Source organism: Coturnix japonica, chromosome Z (assembly GCF_054131305.1).
Source record: "Coturnix japonica strain WE chromosome Z, WE-NBRP24, whole genome shotgun sequence".
Taxonomy (NCBI): Eukaryota; Metazoa; Chordata; class Aves; order Galliformes; family Phasianidae; genus Coturnix; species Coturnix japonica.
In genome coordinates, this window is record NC_140702.1 from 63,801,852 (window position 1) to 63,818,209 (window position 16,358).

The window sequence follows — 16,358 nt, forward strand, 5'->3', positions numbered from 1 at the left end:
TTTTTTGTAAATAATGTCTGACTCTTTAATAGTGTCTACCCAAGGCACCAGTTTGCGGCCATCACGGCGCTTAGCCTCAGTCCAGGAGCCACTGTAGGAGCCTGCCATCCACTGAACACTGAAGCCATTGCTGGTTTTCTGTACTACTCTTGCAATTTGTGGTCGATCTTTGTACTTTGGACAGCAAATAGCGATGACATCCATGACATCAACACTTTCATTCATCTGTGAAGCCAACTCCGTAGAGTCTGAATTTCGTTTTGACCTTCTCAATGACTAAAACATTGGGGGGAAAAAAGACCATGTGTTACACAAAAGAACTTTAGTGAAATTATTGCTTTTATTGCTTTTAATCCCTTGACGCCGGGAGTTGGGATTTCCCGGCACACATTCCATTGCCGGCAATGAGACGCACCGCGACCGCCAGCGCCAAGGGGTTAACATATCCTTGTAAAACCACATACTCTTAATTTGTACCCGTGTCTTTTATCTCTTAATGATATATAAAATTATATATACACATGAATCATAAAGCTACATAAAAACTTGGCAACAATAAAAAGGATAACACACAGTACATTCCAAAGGAAAATTAATAACTTTTTATACTGGATAAATCTCATTTTCTAGTTGGTTTTTTTTTTTTGTGTTTTTTTTTGTGTTTTTTTTTTTATTGTCTTTTCTGTTAAACTTTCTACAAAAGTTGTATAAACGGTTAAGTAGAGAATCTCTATCTACAAAATGCTTTCTTTCATGTGGATTACATTACTTGGTGTACATTTAATATAATAGACTGACATTTATAAGCACATAAAAATCATTTTACGTAATACGCTGCGAAATACGTTGACTCCTCCTCCGCCTCACCCCTGAAGTGCCTCCTCCTCTATCCTCCCCATCACTTTCATCGTCCTCTGTCTCAGCTGCATTGTTTTTAGGGCTGCCTCCTCCAAGCAGCGAGGTAATTGCTTTGTTCCGAGCATTTGTGCTAGCTGACACCTCCCCATCTTCTTCTTCTTCATCAGGATCCAAATGTTCCATAAGGAGCTTGAACTGAAAGAGACCACACAGATTAGTCTATGCTGTAACTTCTAAAATACGAATTTATAAGATGCTACATCAAATAAAACCAAATGGAAACATAAGAACACAGTAAAACAAAAGGCAGCTTCGAACTTGATCAGCTCCTGTGTTCTCCTCTAAACACTTTTTCTGTCCTCTCATTTCGCACTGGACATCTAAAGTTTTCTTCCTGCGTTTCCATAATTTCCAAGTTTTCTCTAGTTAATATTTTAAAGAACTGCCAAAAAGAAAAAGAAAAGATAAATGTTCTGGATCTATGCTGTCACCCTCTGGTGGAAGTGATCAGGGTTGAAAAGAAGAAAAATTAGATAATACTTTGTAAAGATTAATATTGTTTAGTTAAAATTATTGTTTACTTTGTTTAAATTTATTAAGAGACTATGAAAAATAATACAGCTAAGCATCCTGAAAGGAAGTCGTGCTATCACATTATTGCATAAGATTACCAAGAAAACAACATCTTGAAATTCGAAATGTTTACCCAATCCAACAGCATCTTCTTTCAACCTTGTATTGTGTTATATTGTGTGTTAGCTGGTTTAGAAGAGATTTAGATGTCTTGCTGTGCAACGTTACTTACATCTAAGTATTGTTTTACTATACTCCTCTTCACTTCTTCAGTGATCTTGGAACTAGCCATATCACTCCGCAGAAAATCCAGAGTTTGTTTTGGATGGAAATGCACTCCTGTCTTCCTGTTTATCGCTTTATCATAAACTTTTGCAGACTCAGATGGAGAATATTTCTGAATTTTACTGTTTAATGAAAACAAGAGAGAAAAGCTTTTGCAGACATTTCAAAAAATTTCAAAGAAAGGCTCCTAAAATTTCCAGCGTATGCAGATATATTTGCATCACTTCATACACAACAGACATCCTGACAAGAAATGAAATCATTGCTTTTTCTAAGCAAACACTTCTGCTTCATTGCATTGATTTGTTACACTCAATGCTTTTTCCCTTATACAAATCTGTTGATTCAACTGAGTTACAATCAGTTTATTAAGAAATGTTCAGACTTAATCCTTACCAAAAAATCACGAGGCTATCTAAGTATCCTTACCTATCAGAGAATCCACAAAGGTTCTTTAAATGCTGTTTCAGCATCAAAAGTAATAATATGCCTTGAGACACATTTGCAAATTCGATTAAAGGAGCTGAATTTTCTGGTAAACATTTCATCACAGCATTTATATCATTTTCTTCATCAGAATCTGAATCAGAATCTACTCGTTTTCGTAACCTCCGAGGCTTAGAAGCTTCCTCTTCACTTTCGCTATCACTGCCGCTATTACTGTCACTCTCGGTCTCCTCATCTGATGAAGGCTTTCTTTCCTTTTTTTTGTCTTTCACCATAGACTGTGAAACAGAGAATTAACACACAATCCACAATTAGGGCAAAGTAGCATTGCACACATTTCTGAAAGATCTTTACAAAATCATCATTGGCTGAGATCAGCACGAATTCCCTGAACAATACTATTAACTCATACATCCAAAGATTAAAATTACTTATGGCAAGAAGATACTCAAATGTCCCCTGGACTCTGCCACAGAAAAGCTGATGTAAAGGTGGGTGCAACAGACATAAATGAAGCAGTTTAAAAAAAGCAGTGTTAGTAGTGCCAGAAAAATGTATTAGAAGGTAGAATAAAATAAAAGAGTAATTATAAGGCTTTTTTTTTTCTCTGCCACCTGGATATCTTTTTTGGGCGTTACGTATATTTCCACATGCACTTAAGGTTAAAAAGAGCAGTCCCAGCTTTTAATTCTTGCTTCTGTTAAAATTCTATGATATTAATTATACTGTTGGGCAAAGAAACTCCAAGCAGTAATACACAGAGCTACTAGAAATCAGTTCTGCTAATTGTAGAACTACAGTTTCACACTTGCATTATTACTACACACCTACTCTGACTTTTCATAGCACCATGTCCCCATGCTATCTCATCCTCACTGTGCTACAGTGATGTTACACACTGGTGCTCCATCTAAGGAATGTACTCCAGATTGTAGCAGATTAAAAAGCAGTTTTTGTAGGGTTGTATTCAAAACAGCATCATTCCCAGGCATCAGCTGACTTAACAGTCACATTGGAAAATCTTGAAATGGCTTTGCTTCCTAACAGCTTGGACCTAACAGCTTTAAAGCTGCCCAGGGAAATAAGGTTCTTAAGTATTTGAGAAACAGAGGTCTTTTGCTTACAGTGTTCTGTATTCAGTTACAACAGATTCTATACCATGACCAAGGTTTCTATCTGCCACCTTATGCAACTAAATTTTGCACACTCTTTTCTTGTGGTAAATGGCATAGTTTCTCAGGTGAAACACATAAAAATAACATCAGTTACTTGACAATGAAGCAAATCAAACAGCAAACATGGATATTATTACAACAACCACAATAAATCAGCACTTAACAGTGATCCACATAGCTTCTTATTTCTCAGAAACACTACAAAATTACAGGTATTTAATATTAATATCTCAGAAATCATCATTTTTCTGAATAACATAAGCAGCAATGTAAGGAAAGTTCTTAATTAGCACTTTCCAGATCCAGGCCAGAACAGAAAGGGGTTGTTTATTTATAAACTAATGGTTATAAAGCTATAAAGCTGGTCCATATCATCATAATCATACTACACTCAACAAAAACTGATGAAATTACAGAAAAGTTTATGTTGCCATTGCAATAAATATATCAAATTTAAAGGCACATACCTCTTTAAATGACTGTAGTAGGTTGCTACCAGAAACTGATAGTGTAATGTCTATATGATGCATTATAAACAGTGGCTCTTCCTGTGTTTGATAAGGAAAACAGGCTAGATTGTCTGCTATGTACAAGAGCATATTCACCTCTGTTTTCTGGAAAATAAATAAATAAAATGTACATATAAATACATATACAAATACATTAGACTCATACACTTGCACTGTGCTCCTAACAGCCTAGAGCAAAAAGAATGATCACAGATTTTATTCTAGATACTTTCCATCCCACTTTAAAGAACATATGTTAAGATGAACATACATTATTTCTAAACAATCCAAACTGGGATGTAGAAAGATATAGAAGGACACAGAATTCTGTTACCCAGGTAAATACCTCATACTACATCGTAAAAGAAAACATACTAGGGAAATGAATTATCAATAATTATGTCATAGAAATACATTGTGGAAGAATTTCATCTTGCAATGCTATAACAAATTTCTTTTTGGAAGGAAACTCGATGCTTACTGCAGTATCATCAAAGAGATTGAGCAAAGAAATTAGAAATGCTCGTCTGTGTTGACGGTTCCCCCGGATCATAGAGTACAGGTGTGAACACAAAGCACTGGACGATTCATCGTGTCTAAAGCCTCTTACAGGATCCTTTGGGCAGGTATTGATTGCTTGTTGTACCTGGTAAGACATCTTCATACCAGCCACTGCTTTCATCTGAAACGAGAAAGTATTCATTTTATTTAAAGTGCTTTCAAGGAGTAAAACTGAAACGTGAAATAATATAATTCTTGCCATGGAAAATTTTAAACAAATGCCTGTGAATAGAAACCACTAGCTTTTTTTTTTTTTAAAGCTTATTTCCTTTTAAGCAGCTGTTCATCTGAATTTTAGCTTTCAAATGTTTTATGTTATGATACTCTTGAGCTCTTGAGCTTCTCTTGAGCTGCAAAACAGGTTGTAACAGAATTTGTGGTGAAGATCAAAATGCCTTGCAAAATGCTTTCACCACTTACCTATGTAAGACATTTATAGCTAATCTGCTTACCAACTGCAGTGTCATATTCCAGTTTAAACTGCTTTCAAGAACAGGTAAATGTTCATACATCCATAGAGTATTTTACAAAATACGTATCGTTATGCCAACTGTAGTGAAACCAATACTGAGCCCATATTAATGGAAATTAACAATCAGAAAATGACATTGTTTTTTGCATATATAATAGAATTTTCATCTGATTTCACTTATTTCAAGGCTACTACTCTATTTTCAGAACAAACTGAATCTTTAGGTAGGCTGCAGATCCAACTCTCCTCATAATCACTTTTCTTCACTTCAGCATGATTATCTCCTCATGTATATATTGTCTTATATCAGAACTGCCTACAGAGAAAACCTCACAGTTGGCCTTCACCTACTGCACTATGTGTATGTTTGGACACCATAACAGTATGATGTTTCAGTCTCAATGGAAACACAGGCAGATTTTGGAACTTTGCTAAAGCAGTACAAATCTTGAACCAAGAATGGAATCATCTGCAATGGGGTAAAAGTTCTGCAACTGTGCTTCACATCTCAACCAGAACTAATGACACTGTGCCACAACTCTGCAAGTCCTCAGACTCAGCCCTCAGATTTTTCCTTAGGAAGATCTACTGGTTCCAAATACCTTCCTATGCTGCCCGTGATCAGATTACATTTCATTAAAGTTGCGATGCTCTAAAAATTCAAACATGTACTACTCAAAGGACCTATTCTTTGAGCAAGGTGTTCTGCTCCTTATTATACGGAATCAGGTAAGTTACTGTTAAACATAATGAAACAGCTGTCCTTACCTTTTATAAATGAAATAGTCTTATGTACTATCCAGTGCAGAAAATATTGTGAACCTAACAGATATTTTAAATTTAAACTGATGCTTCATATGGTTATATTCTACAACATATTTCCTGTTTTTAGGAACAGAAATCTTCAAGCAGGGGAAAGAGTTGGGATCTTCTTTATAATTGCTTATATTGACTCTTAGTTTATACTCTTCTTCTGCAGCTGTGGCACATCCAAGCTAAATCACCAACAAATGGTAACGTGAAAAACTTTGCATTAGAATTACTTACGTGAATGAAACCGGCATACTTTTTGTCTATTTCCACCAACTGCTGGTCAGCTTTGTTTCGCATAGAGGGCTCTGGATCTGTGCCCATAGCAATTAAGTATGGCACACACTTGAAAGACAAATGAAATTATTATTTGGTCTCCTCTTTCTCACTCTTTGTTCTTCCATTATACTGTTCTTTTATTCAGTAGAAACTAGAATAGGAAGCTTTCTGCAACTTAACCTCCACACTACTTTTTGCAAGCAGAGTGCAATATACAAGAAAGACCAGCATTAAAAATAATGGTGTAAGTTGTACAAGATTTCAGGTTATGTTTTTCCTCAAACTCTAAAAAATGTCATTTAAAAAAACCTCATACCATTTCTGACTGAATATGCATGATGGCTGCAGTGTTAAAAACAATATAAATAAAAGTAATATCAATAAAAGTAATATCAATAAAAGTAATATAAATAAAAGCATTATAAGAATAATGGTGATTACAACTGAAGACAGTTTGGACACTGGAGGATATGGATACTGATGTAAAGGCAAACTGCCAGTTTCCAGTGCAAAGAGTAAAAGAAAGTAAAAGACCTGGCATGCATCTGAAATTAGTAGTAGAAAAGTTACATGATCCAGTGTCAGTTTGTATGTGCTCTTTAGTCACTGGCTAGACATTACATCTTGATACAAAGACAGGAAAAAGCAACATTCAGAATCTCAGTGTCTAACCAGCTAACACACATTTAAAGTATGTTTCTATAAAGCACCTTTGCTATAATAAGAAATTACTGTAACACAGATAGAAGAACACTGGATATTCACCTAGCAAGTGTATAAACCTCTAATAACAACAACCCCATTCTCCCTGTCAGAAAAGCCTACCATACCTGAACAGGATGGATGAGACCCTGGTTTAACGTCAGTGCAATGACATTTAGAGCAAAGTGGCGTACATTGGACTGGGTATGAAAGAAAGCCTCAAGGACCTGTTTGAGATACAGCTGCATGATGGAACTACTCATCCCTGAGGAAATATCACCCATTTCTTTCAGGTCTTCCTGTTTTGCTACTTTTTTCCCTGTAGAAAGGATAAAATAAACAGCACTCTCACTACAGTATAACAATATACTTTGCCATTCATTGACACCCACTGATAATTAAGTTTTACTATTTACACAAACATTTCAGCTGTCTTAGAATGGGTTTTATGATCTCGTGAATAGTGTAACAGTTGGATGGTAAATGGTCTTCAAGATAGTTAACTAGAGATGCGAGCTTAATTAAATTCTTGTTCCTTAGTAAACACTTTTCATTTTAAACATCCCTTATTATTTCTCATTTTGTACCTGCAGATTAACCTCAGATAAGATTTTGATGGAAAGTATTACTATCATCACCACAACAATTACATATTTTGGATTGCTTCCATGACTTATACATCTTGAAAGTTAATAATAAGCTACACTTCTCAATTTACCTATGCAATATAATGAATGCTGGAAATATCTCTAGGATACTTCATGGACAATGTTACTGATGAATAACAATCCTAAGCGATTCAGTTCACATATACAGTGATTATATGCAATAAAGTTAGAATTTACACAGATGAAATAATTAGCACAGAAGAACTCAGCACTTACAGTCTCTGTCAGCCTGCTGCATACGTGTGTCCTCCTCCTGCAAGTAGGTCTGGAGGTTTTTTAATACCTGGATTTTTAGGTTTACTGAACAGTTCTTATCTGAAAGAATGCTGTTGTACAGAGTCTTTACTTCCTGTTCAAACATTAAACTTGGGTGTTGTATAAATGCAAATCCTAAGGGTGGAAAAAATAGGACATACTCCAAATTATTATAATACAGAAATTGTATTACTATTATTTAAGTCTTGTTTCAAAAAAATGGTATGGAATTTATGCCCTCCCATTCCTACGACGGTATTGCTTTTCTAGTCCAAACAGAACTGTTTTTTCATCGTCCAAAACTTATAAGGAGTTCTATCAGCTAAAAGAATACACTTGCAATGTACATTATAAGTAAGGGATGCTGACTCAGGGCAGCTGCAGAAAGAAGAGTTATATACATCCAGAAGCACATCCAGTGTGGTGGCCTGCACCTAAATGATTAGAAGCTCTCTAAAGAACAAGCGAAGAACATAACTAGAAATAACTGTTTGTAGAAAAACTGATAAAAATCACAAGCATTTAAAAATAAAAACTTAAAAGAAAATAACAGCAAACAGAGCAAAATAAAATTTATACGTCCTGCCATCATCAGTCATATACCTAGAAAGGACACTTGAAAACACTCTAAAGTGCTAAATCTTTTGGAAGATACACGCTATATAGGTGTTTTCAGATGCAGCTTTACCCCTCACAAAGAACTGGTTACTCATAGTATAAGAAGTCTTTAATTTATAAAAACTTGGATATAAATTAGCAGCTGTATGTACTATTATAGATTATATGTGTAGATTTACAAATGCTGTTGACAACTTTTTACTGTTTCATTAAAAAAAACAGTAATAGGAACACTATGTGTCAATTTTAACTACGTTTAACTACTTTTTTTTTTTTTTAAGGCTGTTAAAGAAAAGTGGACGTTAAGCGACTACAGGAAACTAATACCCTGAATGAACGAAGAGACAACACAAAAATATGAATGGGACTAAAACTGACATCAAAAATAATAATAATAAAAACATGCAATGTATTAAGTTGGCTGTAATGAAGGGGAAGATTAAGCAAGATTTTTGAAAATGGATCTGTGCACAGAGAAGGCAGTATGGGTAATGGCTAACTCGAGGGCAAAACTTTGGTGTGACTGACCTCATTTAAGTCTCAAAACAAAGAGAGGACAGAAGGCAGAGGATGTGGAGATGAAATAGTAAGAAAAACAGCAATGATGGTCTCTGAAGTACACAGCATAACTGTGTACTCTATACATCTGTATTGTAATGTTTATAATTTAATCACGTCTGAGCAAGTCCAATCCATTTATCCATTTTTAACGTCAATTTAAAATAAAAACAAGAAGAAAAGCATGAGCATATGCATGTATAACAGCCCATAATCCATTACTTCCTTCAACACAAAGGAATATAAAAACACCAGTATTCTCAAGGAAATGCTGACATTACATGTTATGCAAGTGGGGAAGAAATCTTGTTTGGTATAACAATTTCTCGTTGAGGATGAAACATAAAACATCTGCCATGTTCATTCTGTTAAGAGGGAGCATCAAGTAGTGAATATAGCTGAACCTCAAACTAAATTTTAAATCCTCAAACTGACTTGAAGGTACACTGCGAAAAGAACCAGAATTACTCCTCAAAAGCAATACATACCAAAGCAAATCCTAAACCTGCTTAGTGCCTTCACTTGAAAGGACTCACTAGCAACTACTGATAGGAAAGTACAAGATCTTCATGTGACTCTAACTGCATATGAATACTGAAATTGCTTGTTAGTCCCTTCAATCTTGTTGTTGTACACAAATGTTGAATGGCTTGGCAATGGCTCACTTAACAGACAGTAAGTTGGAACTTAGTCCTGTATACCACATCTGGACACATGCAACAGCTATTCTTCAAATAGAATGCAAACACTGATTAGATCAATGTGTCACTTAAAACAGTTGTCTGAAGTCTAATTAAAATGAAGAATAAGGTAATTACAGATACAGAATAAAAAGAGTCTATTCTATTTCCACCCCTTCCCCCAAACTGATTGCAGTTCAGATGAATTTAACGACATTTTTGGCTAATGCAATAATGTCAGCATCTGTGAGTAAAGTAATCATGCCTGCAGTTAGCCTGGTGGCCTCGATCCTATGTGCAGCATCCTGGGGAGGACAATTAAATTGGACTAAAGTACAGGTAGAGTTGTGCTCCTTGGTGAAGTGCTTTTTAAAACTTCAGCTGGTCCAGAGCGCTGTGGCATTACTCTTGCATCTGAAGCTACTCTAAAGCCATTAACCCCACCTAGCTGTTTGAAATGGTTTCTCACAGAATATCACAACAAGAATAATTCTCGGTTCTCAGCATCATCTAAAAAGCAAACAAAATAATGGCATAAGGAGGCAAATTCTCTTCCATAGTGAAACTATAGCTCACAGCTAACTGTAGCAAGCTCACATGCATGAGAACAGAACTGCTCTGGAAACCAAGGCCTATCTGCCCAAACAAGATCCTCTCATAAGTATTGTTTTTGTCATTGAGCAGAGGATGCATGTGACACAGAACACTCGGTGGCAGTTAAAGTACTACTGCAAGTCACACACTACTGCCTTCAGACAAAGCACCTATTTAAAACTGAAACACAGTCAAAATCCTAAAACAGAAAGTGATAACTGGGCTACAGCATTATCTCAACGGCTAGTGAAATCTCACAGAACGTCTTCCACATGGTACAAGATGCCAGAGTTCTCCTGACTCCTGCAAAAGACCTGACTACATTCAGAATGCTCAGGACATTTCCAGCACTTTTTCTAGTTATTCCCTAACCATGCCCTGAGGACTAAAAACTGGAATTAGAGCTATGCACACATTTCCATGTCGGGGAAAAAATTAACATCTCTGCTCCTTTAGATATCCACTGCTTTTTAAAACTTCGACACACATCAGGAGGCGTTCTCTGTCAAAACACTGCAGCAGATGCATACAGCTACCATCCCTTTGAGAACATTTGCCTAGCAATTTGTCAAATAAACAGGCAGAGAAGGTTGATGTTGTAGAAGTTTCCCTTTTACTGCAGAAACAGTTGTGCTCCTGCAGAAGAATAAAAATCATTAGCATGTCTTACCCAGGCCAATAATGGCTTTTGTCTGTACTTCTTCATCTGAATGCTTTGTAAAATACATCAGCAGTTCAAGTACTTTATCCTTAATGTTAACCTGAGCAAATTAAAACAAACAAACAAAAAAAGCTATTTGGAGATGAAACAGATGTTTTTAATCTCTTACAAAATCCATAAATAACAAAAAGTAAAGGAGATACACAGCTTTAATGTATAGCCTTTCCACATACTTACAAACCAAAAAACATTACTGTATGCATTATGAAAATAACACAGCTTTGAGCAGCAAGGAATACTGTGTTTTCAAGTAAAAGTAAAGCATTCAATACATGTAAGATTTGGACAGTAAATATGTAAGTTATTTTTACCTTACTGTTGCCCTTAAAATCTTCATGATCAAAATCAAAATGCCGACACAGTGCTCCAACAGTGAAAAGTGATCTAAGGAGTGCTGGTTTATTGGCAGTAAGTATTGTACTGTTGGGGTCTTCTTGGTGTTGACTTTTTAATTTTGAAAGTGCACCTACAGTAAAAGTTTTAATCACAGTGTTTAGACAGTGTGCATCCCTAAGACTTGTAGCCAAAACTGAAAAAGTTACGTTATGATTGTACTTACCATAGTATCTATTAAAACAGGCCCACACAAACTTGTAATTCTGGGTGACCTTGTTCACAACAGACCCAAGGCAGCTCACACAATGTTGAACAACCTAGGAACAAGAAATAACAAATTAATGATAGAATTAGAATTTAAAGTTGAAATGCTTATGGAATTATGTACAATGAAAACAAACACTCCAACAGTCAGTCTTCTATGCTGCTCTGAAAACCTGCCCAAACTCAATCATTAAACTGCGTATGTCAAACTGAAAGCAATGCCTCCTAATTAATTTTCATGGAAACTAGAACAGATGCAAAAACAGAGCAAATTCTCAGCTACAAAACATTATTTTTCGGTGCAGTCACCACGATTAGTGAATTTGTGTGGATGAGCTGATCAAGACATTCTTCACTTCATAGTTTGACAACTGTACATTGTCATCTGGAATGTGGCTCATCTTTCTTGTTGTTGTCATCACCCCCAAAAAGCACCACCATCCAGTACCTCACAGTGCTCACACTCACTGTTTTGTTTTCATAAACATTCAGCAAGCGTGGATGAATGTCAATGATTGCCATTTGTTCTGCATGGAGGAATTCAATGACTCAACTTCACTTTACACAGACTTTCATGTCAGGTGATATTTTGTCAGACTGCCCCACTGCTGCCATCTATCACATGGCAACAAAATCTAATGGAATATTGGTGGGAGGTTTCAACCTCTACTGCCACTCCACCAACATTCACCTCTGACACTGTGAGCCAACATAATAAAATAGGAAACATTACTTTCAGAGCAGACTTTGTATATCAGCAATACATAAATCTCCACCAAACCAATAACTTCTTTTTTATGTGACGAGTATAAGCAACTTCATGATGAAGACGGACTTTCTTTAAATGAAAACTGTGAAACTGAGTAAAAAACTGGATAGTAGCAATTTAAAGCTTACTGTCATGCCATATTTGATGATGAGTTTCATGAGGTCTTCCTCAATAGTGGCAAGGAAGGTCTCACTTGGGTGTTCCATTAGCGGCACTACAAGCTCTAAGATTTTTGCAACATTGCAGATCACCATGAAATCATTCTGAGTCTGAAACAACAGTATTCACAGAGTTTAACATTTCTCATTGTTAATTTTAAACCAAGTTTTATTAATATACACTGACTGTCAAAAATTCCAACATACATAAAACATGTCTGAGACATTTAGTAAAGATTTAGAAGGCTATTCAAATAGTTTAATTCTGCTATCTGCTTTTTATTTTGAAAGCTAATCCCTGTCTATTATGGAACCTCTGGAAAAAGGCTGTAATAGCATAACTCTATTTTTCGTCTGGGCTGTATGGAGCCTTAAAAACTTCTCAGTTTTTTGTTATGGCATTGTATTTAACTATTTGATTTTTCTTTTTCTTTTTTTAGAGCTCTACAACAAGATTACAGAACACTTCATGACACATATGCTACGAAACATAACACTGGGCAACAAATTAAGTCAAACAGTGCCCTCTAATGTAAAAATTACAACTAAAATGATTATAGCTTAATAATCATGCAAATTATAACTGAGAGATCTGTGGAAAACACTGCATATATTAAATATATGTCCTGATAAAAACTGTTTTTTTTTGAGAAATCAGGAATGCTAATCATGATAATTGCCATACACTAAATCAAGCCATTTTGTTTAACATATCTCAACTTCTAAAAGAGAAAAACTGATGAAATCCAATAGGGAGATGTTACAGCAAATAATCAGATATCCCTTTCCTCTCTTTAACCAGAAGCGGCTTTAAAAGTTTGTAGCAGATGTGCCTACAGTGTACTCCAGAGCTGAAAATGCTGAGATACACCTATAAGAACATCTGATAACAAAACTGCCATTTACCAGGCAGCTAACCTGCCAGTCACTCAGCCATTCTCTTCTTTCAGTCACAGCTACACGATCTGCCCAGGTTCTTCTGGCAAATCACTGATTCATCAAAACCTTCACTAAGCCCACTGTGCTAATCAAAATGCCAGAAAGGTCCATAGTTTTTCAGAGGAGGCAGGCAATTCTACTGGCCTGAGTGGTTTAGCATTATATCTCTCACATTTTTCTAAACTAAACTGTCTCATAAGGGGACACAAGAAAACAGGGCTGGATAGGTGGATACTAGAGAAGGGAGAGAGTTTTGAAGAGGATAGAGAAGGACAGTCTCCTTCTGCTACATTTGAAACAGGTTATGTCATCCCCCACACAAAACCATTAGTCTCAATACTCTTATGTTAAATCTTAACTAAAGACTGTGGCTGTAAGACAATTTTAAGAAACTTTCATAGCAGGTAAATAGCTGGGTTTCAGTCCATAAAGATGCAGAATAAGTTTCCATCTCATCTGACTGTAAAACAACCTCTTATTAGCTACAGAGATTAGCAAAACCTAACATCTTCAAAAGATAATGAGGCTTATGAAATAGAAATACTATTTATTTCTCTTTTCATATCTTCAATTCCAGCAAGTATGTAAAACAGTCATCAGATTCTTTGATTATTATCTGTGGGAAAAAAAACCAAGGCTGATATTCAAACTTTCTCTACTTACACTGCATTTAGTCGCCAGATATGGCTGCATGGTCATGGCATGTTTGACCATTAACTGGGGCCTGATTTTGCTGAATAAGAACAAAGTGGTTATACAAGCAACCAAGCGACCAGAATTCACTCCCTTATTGTCAGAATCTGCAAAAATGAGAAAATACATGATATTAGATCAATATATGAATTGATCTATTAGAAACATATGACTTAAACATCATAGGAATACATTTTTTGAGCCATATCTTTCCATATCTTTCAATGCAGAATAATCTTACATATTCTACTTAGCTAAGAATATTGGAAATGAAAGCACAATTCGTTAATATACAATCACAAAGTAAGTGAAAAAACAATAACAGACATTATTACATTTTAATACTTAAAATACTATATACAATACACCAATGATTCCTATTACAAATGCAGAACATTAAGGCAAAGAAAGCTTTCGATATCTGTTTTGCTTTTACTGATCTAAAAGAATTAACAAATACTTCTGAAGTAGTTCTGTTATTCTGTATATATGGGAAATTTAGTGAAGCATTATTACTATACAGTGCTCAAAAGTACTACAGAACTTACATGCAATAATTATACAAGTATTATATAAATAAAATCTACTGCTCATCTTTTAGTGGTAATTCCGTAGAAGTAACTTTTCATTACAGTAAATTTAAGAATCACTTTAAGAGTTTTAAATAAAATTCAAAGCAGTTTAGATAATGGATTCTAAATAGACTTACCTGATAAAGACTCCTCATATTTGAGGATGTGCTCAACCAAATTGTCAACAAGTTGAGTACAAGCCTTCTTCACAGGTTTATATGAGGCATCCTCTTCTGACTTCAATAGCTATAGTAAAGGAAACAGAAAATGATTTAACAGTGAGGGTATATTCACTTACACAGTACCCAAACTGTTTTTATCATAGAATGGCTTGGATTGGAAGGGACCTCAAGGACCACCAAGCTCCAATACTCCTGCCACAGACAGGGCCTCCAAGCTTTACATTTAACACTAGATCAGGCTGCCCAAGGGATCATAATTACTACAGGTAAAAAAGGATTTTGAATTACTAAGCAATCTCTTTATCTATTCCATAAAAGTTATGTGATGAAGAAAAACCTAGAAGGAAGTAGGAAATAAAATCAAAATGCAAGAAAATTAAAAACAAACAAAACAAAACAAAAACAACATCAAAAGGACGTGAGTAACTCTGCTGATGCTTGCATTGGGACAAAATCTAACTTTGTGCTTCATGAAATTGTGAGGAAAACAATTATCCACTTATACTTGCCAACAGTAACTAACAGAAGGCTTTTAAAAATGTTTTGGAAATAGATGAGGAAGATACCACGGCTAGCAGATTTAGAAGAAGCATGCTCATTTCTCATAAAAATGAGTGAAATATTATGTAGAAATAAGCAATACTCTAAATACTCGCTGCTAATACTCAGCCATAACAAATACATTGGTTATGAAAATACTCTTATATGCAATTAAAAATAAATTTAAAAAATCAACATCACATCAGATACTCATTTCAGAATTAAGTACCTTAGCTGTGGACTTCACATTATGTTAGTCATTACTGAAGACAACATGAATTTAAATAACAAAAAAAGCCTAAAACTTCACAAAATGAAAAACAGTATATAAAATATTTCTAAAACAGATCATAGAGAAATAAAGAAACAAGTGTCAGAGACAAAGAAAATTGCAACAATAAATCAAAAAGAAAAAAAAAAAAAAAGAAAAAAAAAGAAAAGGTTGTGTTTAAAGAGCATCAACTGAATTTACTTTAAAGGACTGCTCCTGTAGCCTCCTTACAGCGTGTTCTAGTACCAAAATGTTAATATTCTTATAACAATAGTGTCATACCTTAAAAATGTAATACTCACATTTTGAAGAAGCTGCTCAAACCAATCATACCCTGTATCCCTACAAGCTGCCACCTAAAAGCAGTAATGAAAATATATCATTTAAAAGAGGTACCAGAAGAACTTCAGTAACAGACTACACATATTTTCTATGATATACGAATTGTATGTGATGAGTTTTTGGTAGCAAAGGGGCCATTGAGGAAGCTACCAAAAGCAGGAGCCCATCAGCTCTGCTCCATCAGTGACAGATCACAGGAAGTTCCAGCTGCTCCAAAAGGAATCTGCCACAGGAAGGTACTCAAGCAGTGAGTAACAGTGGTTGCACCTTTTTTTGTATTTAAGGCAAAAACCTGCTACACAGCACCAGCAGCTGAGGAAAAGGAATGAGAAAATGTAGATAGAAGCAGCCCTTCAGGCGCCAAGGGCAGTACAGAATTAGGGCAGGAAGTGCTCCAGGCATGGAGCTGAATTCCCCTGCAGCCCCTGGAGAGGCCCATGGTGGAGTAGCCTCTCCCTCTGGAGCCCATGGGTACCACACACAGCAGATCTCCACCTGCAGCCATGGAGGAGACCACGGTGCAGCAG

General features: G+C 35.6%; 1 protein-coding gene across 14 annotated transcripts in view; it reads right to left on the reverse strand.

Moving 5' to 3' along the window:
• NIPBL (NIPBL cohesin loading factor) overlaps positions 1–16,358 on the reverse strand; it is a 140,231-nt gene that overhangs the window by 784 nt on the left and 123,089 nt on the right. For 11 of the 14 annotated variants that reach the window (XM_085529880.1, XM_085529882.1, XM_015848466.3 and 8 more), the window contains 16 exons: positions 15,792–15,845; positions 14,634–14,742; positions 13,895–14,031; positions 12,263–12,403; positions 11,325–11,418; positions 11,077–11,231; positions 10,715–10,805; positions 7,556–7,729; positions 6,800–6,990; positions 5,928–6,035; positions 4,329–4,529; positions 3,806–3,952; positions 2,146–2,441; positions 1,664–1,838; positions 868–1,053; positions 1–276 (listed from right to left, as the gene is read on the reverse strand). The exon at positions 1–276 is cut by the window's left edge and continues 784 nt beyond it. In XM_085529880.1, coding sequence (XP_085386006.1) covers positions 1–276; positions 868–1,053; positions 1,664–1,838; positions 2,146–2,441; positions 3,806–3,952; positions 4,329–4,529; positions 5,928–6,035; positions 6,800–6,990; positions 7,556–7,729; positions 10,715–10,805; positions 11,077–11,231; positions 11,325–11,418; positions 12,263–12,403; positions 13,895–14,031; positions 14,634–14,742; positions 15,792–15,845 — 2,535 coding nt within the window. Of the gene's footprint in view, positions 277–798; positions 1,054–1,663; positions 1,839–2,145; positions 2,442–3,805; positions 3,953–4,328; positions 4,530–5,927; positions 6,036–6,799; positions 6,991–7,555; positions 7,730–10,714; positions 10,806–11,076; positions 11,232–11,324; positions 11,419–12,262; positions 12,404–13,894; positions 14,032–14,633; positions 14,743–15,791; positions 15,846–16,358 lie in introns of those variants that run through there. The other 3 variants (XM_015848469.3, XM_085529879.1, XR_014939728.1) reach the window with 3 other exon arrangements.